This window comes from Fusarium keratoplasticum, chromosome 5, assembly GCF_025433545.1.
Source record: "Fusarium keratoplasticum isolate Fu6.1 chromosome 5, whole genome shotgun sequence".
Lineage (NCBI taxonomy): Eukaryota > Fungi > Ascomycota > Sordariomycetes > Hypocreales > Nectriaceae > Fusarium > Fusarium keratoplasticum.
In genome coordinates this window covers 3,233,031-3,248,070 of record NC_070533.1, presented here as the reverse complement: position 1 = coordinate 3,248,070, position 15,040 = coordinate 3,233,031, and the positions used below count along the sequence as shown (strand labels likewise).

The following is a 15,040-nucleotide window of genomic DNA, read 5'->3' as shown; positions in this document are numbered from 1 at the left end:
CAACATGCGTTAGCCTCTATAACTGCCATTAATTGATCTTTGAGGCTGCGTTGCTGCCCTGGCGGCTGCCGCCTCAATTATCGCCCTGTTGCAAGATGCAATCCTGGTCCAACAATGGCCAGAATGGCGCTGATGAGACGCAGCAATGGCATAATAACTATGCCTTCACTGGCCAAAATGGCCAATATGATCCTCACCAGGCTTGGTCTCAGCCCATGACTGATCAAGCTGCGTACTCTCACATCAACCCTCAGGATGCTTCTCCATCCAACTTTTTCGACTCTGACCAGAACAACTCGTTTCTCACCAGTGGGCTTCATGGGTCACAACCAAACCAAGGCAATTATCATGCAGGGCATGATTCGCTGGGATTGAACCAGCAGTTCTCGCAGCCCTCTCAAGATGTAATGGATCCAGCCTTCAGCGATATCCATTCGGATCTGTATGGTCAACATGGCAAGATCGACCTGGACAACGCCATGGCTGGCGTTGGCCAGCTTTCGAGCCACCCTCATTCTTCCACATTTTCATATGGTTTGGTTCAACCTAACGAACCCTCCTTCGAATCCCCGATACAGCAGTATTCTCAGCCTCACGTAATACCTCAACCGAGCCGACAACAAAGTCATACTCCTGTTCAGCAGTTTGAGGGTCTTCCTGGCGCTTTTGCCCATGGACATGGTTTCAGCCGACCGCCTCAGCAGTCTCCTGTCCAAAACCAGCAGTCATATAGCCAAGCTGCATTCTCCCCTCCAGTGAATGGCCAGACCCCCCAGCCTCAATCGAACGAACAGCTCAATTTTCAACAATCCCATCAACAGGCGCGCCAGCAGCCAACCCAGCAGCCACATCAGTCCCAGCAGCAACAAACACAGCAGCCTCAACCATACTCTCAGGCACAATATGCTCCCAAACAGCCCCTTGCCTATTCGCAGACCACTCAACCGATGCCAAACCAAAACTTCCAACAGCCTGTACATCAACAACAACCGCCCTTCATGACCAACTCTTCACCACCACCTGCTGCAACCCCCCAGTACATGATGCAACAGGCGGTCGTTGATCAAGACGCAGGCGTCTCTCATCCCAACGCAACAGAACCTCCGGCAAAGAAGAGGAAGCGGGCAGCTAAGAGCGCCCCCGAAACGCCGACGCCGGAGCCTGCAACGATCCATGCCGACTCGCCAGTTGGATCTCCTGCCCTGAGGAAGGTGGATGATATCGACACACTGGCAGCACCAACACCCTCACCCGAAGATGCGCAGCTGATTGCCCAGTTCAACAAACGCCCCAAGGCCGCCCAAGCGAAGCATCCCGCCATCAAGGGCCTCCCGTATCTAATCTATGATGGAACAATGAAGCTTCCCGCTCCCAAAAGCTACGACAAGCTTGCTCCACTTGTCGCTCTCCCCGCCCGCAGCGGACGACAAATGGTTCCCGAGCTTGGATACAGCCTCCCTTGTGAGGTTCAGGGTCGGTTCACAAGTCAATATCGTCCTTCTCCCGATAAGGGCGGGCTGGATGAGAGGCGAATCGAGGCCAAGGTGTTGTTGGATGAATTCGATCATGCTATGAAGGGACTTGGTAAACGACGTCCCAAGTATACCGAATACCCTCATGCTTTCAAAGAGCAGCTCAAGTCGGACGAAGCTTCCAAGAACAAGGCGGAGAAGAAGGCAAAGAGGGAACTGGAGGAGGTGCGCAACAAACCAGTAAGTCCAGAGTTGCATCCCATATCAAAAGACATTGATCTAACAATATTCAGATCCGCTCTGCTACTCGTCCGGCAGACCCTGCTGATGCTGCTGCATGGGACACCATTGGGATAGTTCACGTAGAGCAGTCTGTTGCAAGGACGAATGCGCTCATCGCAGGCCGTGTGCAACAAGCGGGCGAATACTTTATCAAGCTTCGTGGTGAGATGAATCGCGCCAAGCAGGAGCTCGACCAAGCCATCAAGGACAAGGAGGCCGAGTCTGAGATTTCAAAGTTCCGACAGGAGTTTGAGAGGAAGAAGGAGATTCTCTATCGAGCTTTGGATGCTACTATCGAGCATGCGGACGATGCGGTTCTGGATAACCTCGGCGGCCACCAGAAGTTGGTTCTGAGTCTGGTGAATGCATTGATCATGTGTATCAAATCGAGCGACTTCTCTGGGAAACTCCCAAAGATCGTCCTCGAGCTTTTTACCCATTTTCCCATGACGAAGAAGATTGCCGAAACAACAAACTTTGAGACGGTGAGGAAAAGGTTTGCCGACAAGGGCGATGCCGAAGTCAAGGAGCTCACTCAGGAGATATCTGCCAAGATCAAGAAGCTCAAGGCGTCCGAACCAGAGACGGCCACCGGGTACACGGGAACCTCGGCTGCCAGCAGAGCAAAGTCGACCTCCAAGTCTGGGAATGATCACTCTACCAAGCGTGGCCGGGACGAAGAGGCCGACACACGGACTGTGAAGAAGATTGCGATAGAATCAAGCGGCAACTCTCTTAGTAGGAAGCTTGCGCAGCCTAAGATTCAACTTCAATCGGCATCCAAGACGACTGCGGCGAAAGCGGCAGCTGCTTCTATCCTGCCTGGCAAATCCAGGCCCGTGGCCAAGTCTGCACCGAAGCCTGAGCCTAAGGCAGAGAATAAGTCGACAGTGGACGACAAGTCCAAGACAGCTCCCAAGACACCACGCAGCGAGCCCAAACCCCATGTGCCGCAGAACGGCTCGTCGTCAGCAACGAGCTCCTTGTCATCTGGCATTGCCTCGCTTCTTGATTCAATCAATGCTCCCAAGGCCGACTCTCCGGCTGCTCCCAAAGAAACCAATGGTCCTGAAACGTCTGAGACGCCGGAAGAAAAGGCCAAGCGTCTTCGCAAGGAAGCTCGCCGCAAGCTCCGGGTCAGCTGGAAGCCTGAGAGTGAACTTGTTCAGGTCAAAATCTTCCACAAGGAAGAGGCTGAGGATGAAGGCAGAGAGGTCAACATGATTCGCGATGCCGGTGATGATCGGTCTGAAGGAATGGTTCTCAAGCAACGTGCAAACGTGGATGATGAGGATGAGGACGATGATATTCCATATCAGCCTTGGGTCGGACCTGTTGCGACTGACTTCTCGAGACTGCCAGATGATACCCGAAACAAGAACTTTGTTAATCGGGGAGGCAACGTCACCTTTACCACGGATGAGCAGCAGCGCATTGCGGAGAGGGAACAGCGCGAACTCATGGCCATTTACACCGATCCAGACGACATTCCACCAACACCCAAGTCTCCTCCACCGGAGATGGTTGGTAGCAGTGACCGGAAAACTCAGTACTTGCCGGACGATGCCAAGTTTCAAGAGATTCAGCTTCGGTGGCGCGATGAGCAGCAAATGGGGGTCGACGGGGCTCTGTACTCGGCAATCCAGCGTATTGATGCGAAGGAGAACCCGTCAAACCGCCTTGACTCGATCTTGGGTCGCCTCCGGGGTGCGCCTTCAACCCCCTCATCGTCTTCACAGTCTGGTCCCTTGCCCCAGCAAAGTCATGGCACGGCGAATGAGAATTTGCCTATTGTCGCCGGTAATGCAGCTGCAGAACAGGTTCTCACGCTGCTCAGATCCGACAAAGTTAAGAACTGGCGTGATCCTGCTCCAGCTACGACCGATGTTTGGCGTACTTACCATTACGCCGATACAGCTACTCGTCTTTGTGGGGGTGCTATTGAGGGCGTAGCTAAGAACTTGGCCAACAAACCAGCTCCAGCCACATCTCCTCCAGAGTGGATTCTACATGATCCAGAAAAGGTTCGCGAGTGGCAGATGGGCTACAACAAAGAGATGATGGCACGACAAAAGAGAGCGGATGAAGAACGGGCCAGAACCGAAGCTGAAGCCAACGCCTTGCGGACCACTGCACCAAACGCTGCACCTGGCCAACCCCTGGCCAACCCCCAGGACTGGGCAGCATACTATGCGCAGCAGCAAGCATATGCCCCGTACATGGCTCTGCTGCAGCAGATGACTGGTGGTCAGCAACCGGCTCAGCAACAAGCCAGTGCAACGCCCCAACAGCAGGGGCAGATTCCTGACAGTCAGCTCCAATCTATCTTGGCGGCTATCAATCAGCCATCACAGCAGCCAGCGCAAGCTCCAGCCTCGAACTCTGCTTCGTATTTGAACCCGAACGATCCATCTTACCAGCAGTACATGATGCTCAGTCAGATGGCCCAAGGACAACAAGCTGCTCCGCCCCCGCCTCCAGCGGCGGAACGGGACTGGGAGCGGGATAGAGATCGAGACCGAGAACGCGATAGAGATCGGGATAGGGAGTGGGACCGGGACCGCATGCACGACAGAGACCGTGACCATGACCGGAACCGTGATGATCACCACGGAGGCAGGGGTGAGCGCGAAGGGAAAGATGGCCGAAGAAAGCGAGGCACGCTGCCGCCGCACAAACCAGCAAACAAAGCACTAATAGGGACGAAGCCTTGCACATTCTGGCAGCAGGGCAAATGCGCCAGAGGAGACAAGTGCACGTTTAGACACGACTGAACAAAAGAGTGTGGCGTCAACTCGCCTGTGATGGTCGTCTGGCGAGACATGCATTTGAGGTTTGGGAAGAGGAACATGGTGTATATTATTGTAAACAAAACTCGCATGAACTCCATATCGTTAGCCCGGTGATAGGGGGCTGAATGGTTTCTGATACATTGGCGCCTTGAGCGCTTTCTACGGAGAATAGACGTTTCTATGTTACCTGAGTATTCTACGCTGACATTGTCGTGCATGTGCGTTTAAAGGCGTTTTCACAGGGAGGCAAGCAGCAAACTGAACAGCGCAGTTTTTGATTGAGTCGATTAATGGTGACCATCTAACTTTTTAATGATTTGATATCATATCCATGTTGGAATCTGCTGATTTACTCGGCAGCAGCCATCTCGGTGTCACCCTCGCCAGCTCTCTTGACCAGACCACGCAGGCTCAGGTCATAGACGACGTCCTCAACCCTCTTGACGTCATACTTGACGGCATCCGCGCGCTTGCGCAGAATGTCGTTCTTGAGGTTCAGCAGCTGGAACCCGGCGAACAGATCCTTGATGAAACCGCTAATAACGAGGGGCAGCTCAAAGTCGCCGTGGGTGACGGCGTTGGGGGCCAGACGGGCGAGCTCATTAGTCAGGTCCGTCAGGGAGAGGAGGTACTCTTCGATGGTGAGGTGGAAGGCATCACGGTCCTTCAGGTTGGTTGGGACTGGAGGTCGTCAGTTGGGGGTTTTCTTTGTCTTCATTGGGGATGGGTGGCACACCTTGGAAGACGGCACCGACTTGCTCGAGCGTGAGGAGGCGGCCGAGAGAGGCGGGCTGTGAGTCTGAGCCCAGGCCGCCGAGCCAGGCAGTGTAGACGACGGTGCCGATGGCGTTTTGGATGGTTCTAGCCCACTTGCCGTTGTACCTGGGCAGTTGGGTCAGACTTTGATGCTTTTCAGCTGGTAGACTAGGTAAACGTACTTGTAGTAGGGGTGCTGGCTGGCAACAGCGCTCAGCTCCCCCACGATGGTGACCTCCTCCTTGATGGCATCCTCGACCTGGGACACAAGCGCAGGGTCTGGTTGGTCTTAGTAACGTATCACAGGCAAGGCGGAGGACGAGGGCAAAAAAAAAACTTACAGCGGGCGCGGGGCGTAGAGTGGACGCGCGAGAGCAGGCCCTGTGCGGTAGCGACGGCACGCTCGAGGCGCTGGATGATCTGGGTGAGGTTATCACGGACGCGGGTCTCCTCGTCAATCTTCTCCTGGAGGTGGGCGAAGATGGAGGGGTCGAGGAGGGGGTTGTCGGAGGACATGGCGGCGGCTCTTTGTTGTTGTTGAAAGTGGGTGAGGCTCTGCGGATGAGGCTCTGTTTTGGTTTGGAGGTGTTTTGGTTTACGCTAGGGATCTGGGAGCGGGAAGATTGCTTTACCCCGTGGAGAGCTTGAGCAGGAGATGGAGATGATGGGCACTTGGGAGATGGATTCGAGATGATACGCAGGTTGCCTTTGTCATATTTTGCAGAAGCACCTTCTGGGGTTCCTCACGTCTACGTGCACGAATTCGGTCATCACATCATGAAATGGATCAAATTACAGTCTTCTTCACTGCCCAGGCAAGCCTGAGCAAGCAATGAAAAGCGTGAGCTCAACAAGTGTTCGCGTCGCCTGGAGGCAGTGTAATACCAGGGACACTGTGGGCGGAATCATGTGCAAGCACAGAGGAAACCGCCCGAGGTTCAAAAATAGGAATAATCACGATTGGTCTCCTTAGAGACCTTTCAGAGATTAAACTGAAAAGAACAGATACTACACTTGATCTAAGCCAAAAGGCAAAGAGAGCTAAGGAGAAAAGAAAAAAGAGTAAAATCTTGGGAGGGAGGGCGACGTTATATAGAGGATTTTGAGGGCGGTGAGAGGGGCTACTGATTGTGAGGTGGCAGAATTTGGGCCAATGAGCGGGGAGGGAATTGGGGAGGCTGGAGTGCTGCCTGCTGGGAGATTTGGGGTCCACTTGGCGGGCAGGCTACGGGCCTTGCGGTGAGGAAGGCGGGACCTTACAGAAGGAAACCTGAGGCTACAGTTTGGGACACTTGAGCAAGACGAATGTGGATGCTTCGTTGTTGGTATTATCTAAAGTGTGTTTAAGTGGTAGTAAAGGCTACAGGCCTGGATTGATATTGTTTGTGCCTCGATTGCTTTCAAGCTCCTTGAAGTTATTCGACATCAGCGTGCTGGAAGACATCTAGGGAACCCACTGCATCAGGATGACTGCTTCCCGTCAACCAGGCGGCATTTGCACTCTCAACAGCATAAACACAAGCAAGACTACCCTGCATCAAGCGGCAGACCTTCAAAGTTGACAAACTTCCCACTCAAATTTCGGTTGCAATAGCCTATCCCCGGCAATACCAATCACAGTTTGCGCCCTGATACCAAGCGCAAAAGTTACAGACTCCATCAAGGACTTGGCCCACAGCAATATTCATCGTTCAGCCTGATGCAGTGCGTCTCGTCCTCCAATGTCCGTGTACCCAAAGAAATATCCCAAGAAAAGGTGATACATCAGAGCCTTTTTTATTGATTTATTACTGCATTATCGTTATTTCCCTATGGCTACTCCCGGGACAGTACTTGTTAATATCTCTGTCTGAGATCTCATTTCCTCTGTTACACCTTCCCTAGGCTTTGTGTCTACCATCATGTCGCTTCCTCATGTGGAGATGCTCGGCCCGAGAGACCTCCAATCGCATAGTCTTTGAACTTGTGCTAACAGAGAGCGCAGTGGGACGCGGTACAGCGGTGTGCAACTCTCCACAATGTCCTCACTCATACCTATCATGTCACATCCAAGGCGGAGGGATAAGCTCTGACTGACGAGCCTGACGACTGATGACGGCTTCTGTGATGGATCAAAGCTCAGGCGCCCAGAGTCAGGGCCTGCAGTTCTCTGTGTGGTGAATGGAAGGACTGGTGACCTCGTCCATTTCCCACCTGTCTCAAGGGGCGCTGATCCATGACAGCTGCTGTTAAAGAGCGACGTTAATCTTCGCGGATACCGAATCGAGCGAAATATACGCGATGCGCCTTTTGTGTGAGGCCTTACTACTTGGCGAACAGGATGCGTACTGCTCAGAACGAAGCCATTGGATCCCGCTGAAGAGCGGCCCGTCCTCTGATGCTCCTAAGACACTGTTGGTTGTAAGAGATCTACTAGCGAGCATTCCGTGCGTCGGCGAAAGCGTCATTGGCTCTGTTTCTCACCCAGTGATTTAGCTATGGCAAGAGTGTGCAGCTATTCCCGCAAGTGTACGGCTGGCAGCATTCCCAATACGGGCCAAGCAACCAAGATCTTGATGGACTAACAGCCGAAACATTGGGCTCAGAGTGCACCACATGACAAGTCATAGTGTGCCACCCAGCTACAACAACATCATAAACTTCAACATAACTGGACACAGTCGAAGCTTGGATATGCTGGTCCCTTCAGCTGAGGCCATAGCTCGCGCAAATATTGAGTGGGCTGCAGGCTGGACCTGGGACGGGACCAACAGGTTGGCTTGGAACACTTAGCAGGAGACTGTATTTGCTTTTGCAAGTACCTCTTGATGGCGTTCGCGAAAGAGTCATCACGTTCCTGGCCTGATTACAGGGCTGAACTGACTCTACGCTCAAACGAGATGGCGAAACTCAACTGTTGCGGTACGATACGAGATCCCGGTTCGGTGCTTGTGTAACGGGCAAGTCACATTCCATGCTATACCCGGATGTCGTGCGCCAACTTGTGGTTTCTACCCGTTCTTCTAGAAAAGCATCCTCGTGGACAAGGAATCCCCCGCCTGACAGCCACAATCCAGACGTTCCCGAATCAGGCAACCGATGTTCGCAATGAAGAAGGCCGTGGCACCAATGGAGGAATCCCTTGCACATGGCTGAGGTGAAATTACGCTTCGGCCCATGCTGTCGGGACCGTTGGATTGCTGTTGGTGGTGCGTGCCACGAACAATATCAAGACATGGCTTAGTATTGTTCTCTACAGCCACCTGCCGGATCGGGTGGAAGAGCAGCCACAACTACAATACGGCCTGCGATTGGAGCAAGGGTATTATATCGAAAAAAGAGATATCCGATATCATTTTGTTGTTGCTGAGTTGAGGATATAAAGACTGTCGATGTGCAGGAGTGGTGTTGAGCACAAGACAAGCTCTCAAGATCATCTTGACGAGCAACACCAACCTTTTTACCATCTTTGAAACCACAACTTTGAAGCCATGGTGGCTATCAGTCTTCTCAAAACTTGGGGGTTTCTTCTCATCGCTGCGACAGCTGTTGCAAGACCTGTCGTGGTTGAATCACTGGATGAGACTCCTGAGGGTTGGGAGGAATCTAGCTCTCCCGCCCCCGACAAGTCTATTGAACTCTCCATCGGCCTTGAGTCTGAGGATCACCTCCTTCTCGAGCGCACTCTCAGCAAAATCTCGGACCCCTCTCATGCCAACTATGGCAAGCACCTCTCTCGCGATGCTGCCAAAGCTCTGCTCCACCCTTCTCGTGCTGCTACGGAATCTGTCAAGCGCTGGCTCTCTGATGCTGGTGTGCCAGAGCACCACATCCGTGATGAAGGCCAGTGGCTTCATATTCGAACCACGGTCGGCCAGGCCGATAGTCTTCTCAGCACCCGCTTTGGCATATTTGCTCGCGACGATGAGCAAGTTGTGAGAACGAGACAATACTCAGTCCCCATCGAAGTCCGTGACCACATCACCACCATCCAGCCCACAACCTTCTTCCCCAGCGAGAGAAAGGCACGCGCCGTTGAGGACTTGACATCCTTGGAGAAGAGGGAGGAAGGTCACGAGGCGAGGGCCTACGGCAACAACAACGACGGCAACCATGGCGGTAATGGACCAATTGACCTACAACAGTGCAAAGCACAGCTCACCCCAGCATGCCTGCGGAAGATCTACAAGATGCCTTTGCGTAGGTACCCAAGGGCACACCGAAAGTCGGAGTACGGCATCATTGGCTTCCTTGAAGTAAGCTACCTTGTCCAGTTCGGGCGTGTTTTCCCTAACATACTTTGTGTAGCAAAATGCCCAGTTTTCCGACCTTGAAGAGTTCCTCAAACGGTTTGCGCCCGACTTGAAGGGTTCCAACTTCTCCGTTTCCCTTGTCAACGGAGGGCTGAACCAGCAAACCCACAACGTTGCTCAAATTGAAGCCAACATGGATATTCAGTATGCCATCGCACTCGCCGACAAGGTGCCCGTTCGGTTCATCTCTGTTGGGGGTATGAACCAAAACCTCATCCCTGATCTCGAGTAAGTGCAGTTGGATGTAAACCTACTGCTGGGGCTAACAACAAGATAGCTTTCAGGCGATCAATGCAACCAACAGACAGTACCCCGAACCCTGGCTCGAACTTCTGCAATACCTCCTCAACCTCCCTAACTCGAACCTCCCCAAGGTCATCTCTCTCTCATATGGATCGAATGAGCAGCACATCTCAAAGTCCTATGCTCGCCAAGTCTGCAACATGTTTGGCCAACTTGGCACTCGCGGCGTATCAGTGATTGCAGCCGCTGGTAATACGGGCCCAGGTTTCTCTTGCAAGTCCAACGACGGCAAGAATAAGACCAAGTTCCTCCCTACATTCCCAGGCTCATGCCCCTACGTGACCTCTGTGGGCGGCACAGAAGGAAATGGCCCGGAAATTGCCTGGTCCCGATCCAGCGGTGGCTTTTCGGAAGTCTTCTCACGTCCTTGGTGGCAGGAACAGACTGTGAAGTCGTACCTCAAGAAGCATGGCAACGAGTGGAAGGGATACTACAACCCCAACGGTAGGGCTTACCCAGATGTGGCGGCTCTTGCATGGAACCACCAGATCATGCTCCGCGGCAACCAGACTTTTGGTGGTGGAACAAGGTACGTTTCCTTGCCTGTGGTTCCATACGGACCTCTGACACAGGATATAGCGTCGCAGCCCCGACATTTGGAGCGATGATTGCTCTCATCAACAATGAGAGATTCAAGAAGGGCAAGCCCCCGATGGGCTTCCTGAACCCCTGGCTCTACAAGACTGGCAAAGCAGGCTTCACCGAGTAAGTGCCCATTTCACAGTGCCTTGATACCCCCCTAACAGTGTTTAGCATCACCCAAGGCAAGTCTGTAGGCTGCACGGGCGAGAGTTACATTCGACTTCCTTCGCCGGTAATCTCCAATGCTGGTTGGAAAGCGGTCAAAGGGTGGGATCCTGTCACTGGCTGGGGCACTCCTCTGTTTGATCGACTGCAGAGACTGACTACCTAGGAGGAGTCCGTCCTCCTCCAAGACGATGGGCCGTTCAGGAAGGGTTACCTGATCGAGGGGGAGCCTAGCGGCGGGTACTAAAGTCACGGGGGGTTGGGGTTGTTGGTTAGGTTTCTTGAATGGCCCTTGGGGTCTGTCGAGCAAGTATAGACCATCCATATTGGATACTTTGAGGGGATGGTATCTACCCCTTGGTCAGGTGAAGGGTTGACTCAATAGACTGGGATGGAATTGTGGGTAGGCGAGCAAAATAGCAAGCAAGGTGTTGCCATAGAATCTGATGTGACCCCTTGAACTGCGATACCCACTTTCATGAAATTGACTACCTAGTGCTTGCTGAACAGAACATGAGCGGCAACTGAGGTCTCTGATGGTCACCTTCACCCCTATCTCGTCTCTCAAGGAATGCATGCTCACATTTCTTAAGCACCAAAGACCTTGTTCCAATCCTGCTTCTTGAAATAGTCCTCCGAGGTCTCAAGGGATGGGGGGAACTTCAACTAAATCTGGTATAAGCAGACATTCGCAACACTCTGCGGGTAAACTTACGTCTCGGGGATGAGTCAGACTAGGGTCATCTCTGCCCTCGTAGCCAAATTCGTTAAAGTAGGCAAAGTTATCCTCGAGCTCAGCCTTCAATTCTTCAGGAACGCCAGGAGGGAAATGGCCCTTGGGGAGGGTGACGACTTCTGCCTTGAGGCCCGTGGCCCTTGTGAGTGCATCAGCCGCTTCACGGGCCGAGATCCATTCTCTGTAGCCGATGAGGTTGATGCCTGCGGGCTGCTGCAGGAGAGCCTTGACAAAGGGGCCCGAGTCTTCTTCAGCAGCGATGAAGGGAAGTTTGACGTCTTGCTCGATGTGTCCGATGAACTGGACGACTCCGTCGGCGTTCTAAATATGTTAGTAATGCTTGTGAGTTGTAGGGGTTGGACTGCTTGCCTTGATGGGTTGGGTAAGGGGGTTCTGGACAAAGTTGCTCAGGAAGAGACCTGCCTGGTAGACGCTGGTCTTGGCCCAGAGCTCGGGGTAGGTCTTCTCCGCGTACACAACCGCCCTGGCCTTGGAGTCAAAGTGGTATACGTGCTTGTATTTTCCCTGGGACCACTTTGTCGCATCTGATAGCGCCGAGATGATGAACCGCTCGAGAGTCGAGACCTTGGCAGCCTCGTCGATGACGTTCTTGAGCTGCTGCGTCTCATGCTCACCCGCCCACTCATTAAGAGCCTGTCCTGGCTTGGCCTTTTCCCTGTTGGCAGGGTCTCCATACAGACCCCAAAAGTCGCTGACGGCAAAGATGGTGTTGGCGCCCTCAAACGCGGCCGTGAGAGTAGACGGCTTGTCAATGTCGGCCTCGACGACCTCAGCGCCACGAGATGCTAGGGCTTGGGCTTTGGCGCTCGAGGCGTTTCGGGTCAGGGCGCGGACTTTCCAGTCGCGGTCTTGGAGGAACGTGGTTGCAACGGAGCCGCCTTGGTTGCCAGTGGCTCCGAGGATGACGATGAGCTTCTGAGAGGACATTTTGAAGGTTGTGATGTATTGAGATTTGTTGTGAAGATGTTGGATGAACTGAGGAGATGTGTTATATACAATTTCTTGAGGCCGTGGCCTTCTTATATGTCTCTTCCTGTCTAGTTGATGACTATCTTATGGAGATGCGATAAGCCTCCGAGGCGGTCGCAACCACAGTCATTTGTATTAGGGATCCATGAGCGCACACGAAGCTAGATCTGTAGATAAAGCACTCAACAAATATGACAATAACAGATCACGGCATCACTCCGCCGCTGCTGAGCTCATTCTGTTAGCGCTCTAACACAGCACTGGGGCAAGGTACAAAGCGGAGGCTTATGACATTTCATGGGGTACTTGAAGCTTTACCATGATACAACCCATAGTTACTATCGCTATTACACGCTCGATCCACAAGTTCAAACACCAAAATTACCACTTTCGTCAAGCCCAGGCCGGTTCGCATGTCACCATTCCCGCTCCCCCCCGGTCGTCAGAACGCCACGTCCGCTCCTTGTCCGCTCGCTCCGCAAACTCCGGCGGCCGTGATTGGGCCGGAGGGTTTGCGCAGGGACAATAAACTACCGAGTGGCTGACGGGATCGGGGCAATACAACGGGTTTAGTGGGTTTAAGAGCCAGGTCTGCATGAGCCGGATTGGAGGAACTGTCGAACCGTGGCGTTGTGAGGTGAGGAGGTATGTAAGGGATAACGTTATATTGCTGCGATGATTGGAAATCTGGGGAGTTGATTGATGAGCACGAAATAGGGACTTGTCCCTGCGAAAAGATGTGTGAGACGTGCCAAGAGACTCGCTGGCTGTATGGAATGAGGGTGTTTTCTCCAACTGGAAGGCAGCCTGTTGAGCAAGATTGGTCGAACTTGAGATCTTTGCTAAGGAGATATTAAATAATAACTAAATACCCTTTAAAATATTCTTTCTACATTCTTGGATGCCTTGAAATTGACAAGAGAGACGCTAATGGAGATGTTCAGGTGACATGGTTCACACTCCCAACTCAATGACAGGTGAGACTCCTTACGAACTATTTGACCCATTCCTATTGTTCATCACCATGACATCTCTAGAAGAGGCCATCGACCACTAGCCTATTCTTGTGTGTCAAAATCGGTGCTGCAGCTAACATCCTTCCAATCCTCCAGGATCTTCAACGTCTCGTCACACTTGTTCTTCACAACCTCATACCCATCCGCTCCAAGAGCAATCCTGAGAGGCATCTCCCTGCCCTTGGCAACCCCCTCACCGCGTACAAGGTCAAGCACAATCGCGACACCTTTCTCGGGGTCTCCAGCCTGATGCCCGCTCCTATTGGCCAAGTACTCGTCGAAATCCTTGGACCGCTGGGCATAGTCTGGAATCTTGGACGGTTCGTTCTTGAGGTTTCGGCTGGATAGGAGCTCGGTCCTGAACTGGCCCGGCTCGACTATCAGAGTGCGGATGCCAAAGTGCGTCGTCTCCCTCCACAAGCTCTCCGCCATGCCTGATGCGCGTTAGATACGAGTCTTTGTCCCAAGCGTTGAGTCTCACCTTCAAGCGCAAACTTTGTACCTGAGTACCCGGCGTTGAACTCGTAGCCGTGGAACCCGGAAAGGGAGCTGATGAAGACGTTGGTGCCGGTGCGACGCTCTCTGAAATGGGGGAGCAGAGCCTTGGTGACTTTCAGAACGCCAAAGACGTTTGTTTCAAAAGCCTGGCGGAACTGCTTGTCTCTACGAAGTGTTAGTGAAAGCCTTTTGTGCGTGTGAGGATGTGACTTGCGAGAGATCTTCCCATGCACCCCCCAAGATGAAGCCAGCGTTGTTGACGAGGACGTCAATGCGACCGTGGATGCTCATGGCCTTTTGAATGATGTCGCTGATGGCATCTTGATCATCGGTGACGTCTAGCTTCATGACAGAGGCGCCGGCTTTGCTAAGGTCGTCAAGGGCCTCGACCCTACGAGCTGTGGCGATGACATGATCCCCACGACTCAGGATCTGCTGAGCAAAGATTCGGCCAAAGCCGGAGGAGCAGCCAGTGACAAGCCAGACGAGAGGTGCCATATTGAAGATGTTTCTCAGTTGGACAAGAGGTGAGATGCCAGTGATGGATATGGGGGTCCGGTTTCGCGGATGGCCGCATTGGCCGTTATTTATACCATCCTTGATCTCTCTTCAACGGCACCTCGGCAGTTCAACATGTGAGTCAACTTGTGTCTTGACCCATCAATGAATGATTAAGAGAAAAGACTGATCGCTCATCAACCGCTTTGAACACCAAGAATGCCCCCTCTTCAGAACCGCCCGGCCCGATAGAGCGGACATGAGCGGACGAGGCCGCTCGGGTCCGCTCGATGCCGCTCCTGTGAACTACGGTCGATCCGCTCCCCTCAACGACACGTGTTACTCTTGATGAAGTCACTAATTTAGTGGAGTGATGTATTATGAGCGAATTTTGAGTAGAAAGCCTTGAAAGCTCTCAGGAATTGATGCGCTTGTCCACAGCGGAAGCAGAAGCGAAGGCGGAGGACAGCGGCCGCAGCGTGATGGCTCCAACTCGGCGTACGGGTTGGAAACGTATGACGTAGGAGTAGAATTGAGAAGCCTGGGTTTATAATAACCGGCGTGACTCAATGTTTGTAAGTGAAAGCACTCTTGGATCGTCCAGTCCCCCATCGACACCAAGAGTCCAACACTACCAATCACCAACGGAGTCACTCAA

The 15,040-nt window shown here is 52.9% G+C and overlaps 5 protein-coding genes across 5 annotated transcripts; 2 read left to right on the top strand and 3 right to left on the bottom strand.

Annotated features, from left to right (window-relative positions):
- Window positions 1-95: 95 nt before the first annotated feature.
- Window positions 96-4,528, top strand: NCS57_00765200 (uncharacterized protein; the record flags this gene model as incomplete). The annotated part of the gene is made up of 2 exons (XM_053057495.1): window positions 96-1,712; window positions 1,766-4,528. 2 exons carry the CDS (start codon window positions 96-98, stop codon window positions 4,526-4,528), a joined length of 4,380 nt encoding a protein of 1,459 aa, XP_052913690.1.
- A 367-nt stretch (window positions 4,529-4,895) lies between these two features.
- NCS57_00765100 (uncharacterized protein) lies at window positions 4,896-5,818 on the bottom strand (the record flags this gene model as incomplete). Its single annotated transcript, XM_053057494.1, has 4 exons — window positions 4,896-5,227; window positions 5,283-5,428; window positions 5,485-5,581; window positions 5,644-5,818. The coding sequence occupies 4 exons, from the start codon at window positions 5,816-5,818 to the stop codon at window positions 4,896-4,898; spliced, it is 750 nt and encodes a 249-aa protein (XP_052913689.1).
- A 2,954-nt stretch (window positions 5,819-8,772) lies between these two features.
- NCS57_00765000 (Peptidase S53 domain-containing protein) lies at window positions 8,773-10,810 on the top strand (the record flags this gene model as incomplete). Its single annotated transcript, XM_053057493.1, has 5 exons — window positions 8,773-9,537; window positions 9,590-9,822; window positions 9,872-10,426; window positions 10,477-10,602; window positions 10,651-10,810. The coding sequence occupies 5 exons, from the start codon at window positions 8,773-8,775 to the stop codon at window positions 10,808-10,810; spliced, it is 1,839 nt and encodes a 612-aa protein (XP_052913688.1).
- Window positions 10,811-11,232: 422 nt separating this feature from the next.
- NCS57_00764900 (NmrA domain-containing protein) lies at window positions 11,233-12,328 on the bottom strand (the record flags this gene model as incomplete). The annotated part of the gene is made up of 3 exons (XM_053057492.1): window positions 11,233-11,310; window positions 11,360-11,701; window positions 11,750-12,328. The coding sequence occupies 3 exons, from the start codon at window positions 12,326-12,328 to the stop codon at window positions 11,233-11,235; spliced, it is 999 nt and encodes a 332-aa protein (XP_052913687.1).
- Window positions 12,329-13,428: 1,100 nt separating this feature from the next.
- NCS57_00764800 (uncharacterized protein) lies at window positions 13,429-14,382 on the bottom strand (the record flags this gene model as incomplete). The annotated part of the gene is made up of 3 exons (XM_053057491.1): window positions 13,429-13,820; window positions 13,868-14,049; window positions 14,099-14,382. 3 exons carry the CDS (start codon window positions 14,380-14,382, stop codon window positions 13,429-13,431), a joined length of 858 nt encoding a protein of 285 aa, XP_052913686.1.
- Window positions 14,383-15,040: the final 658 nt, after the last annotated feature.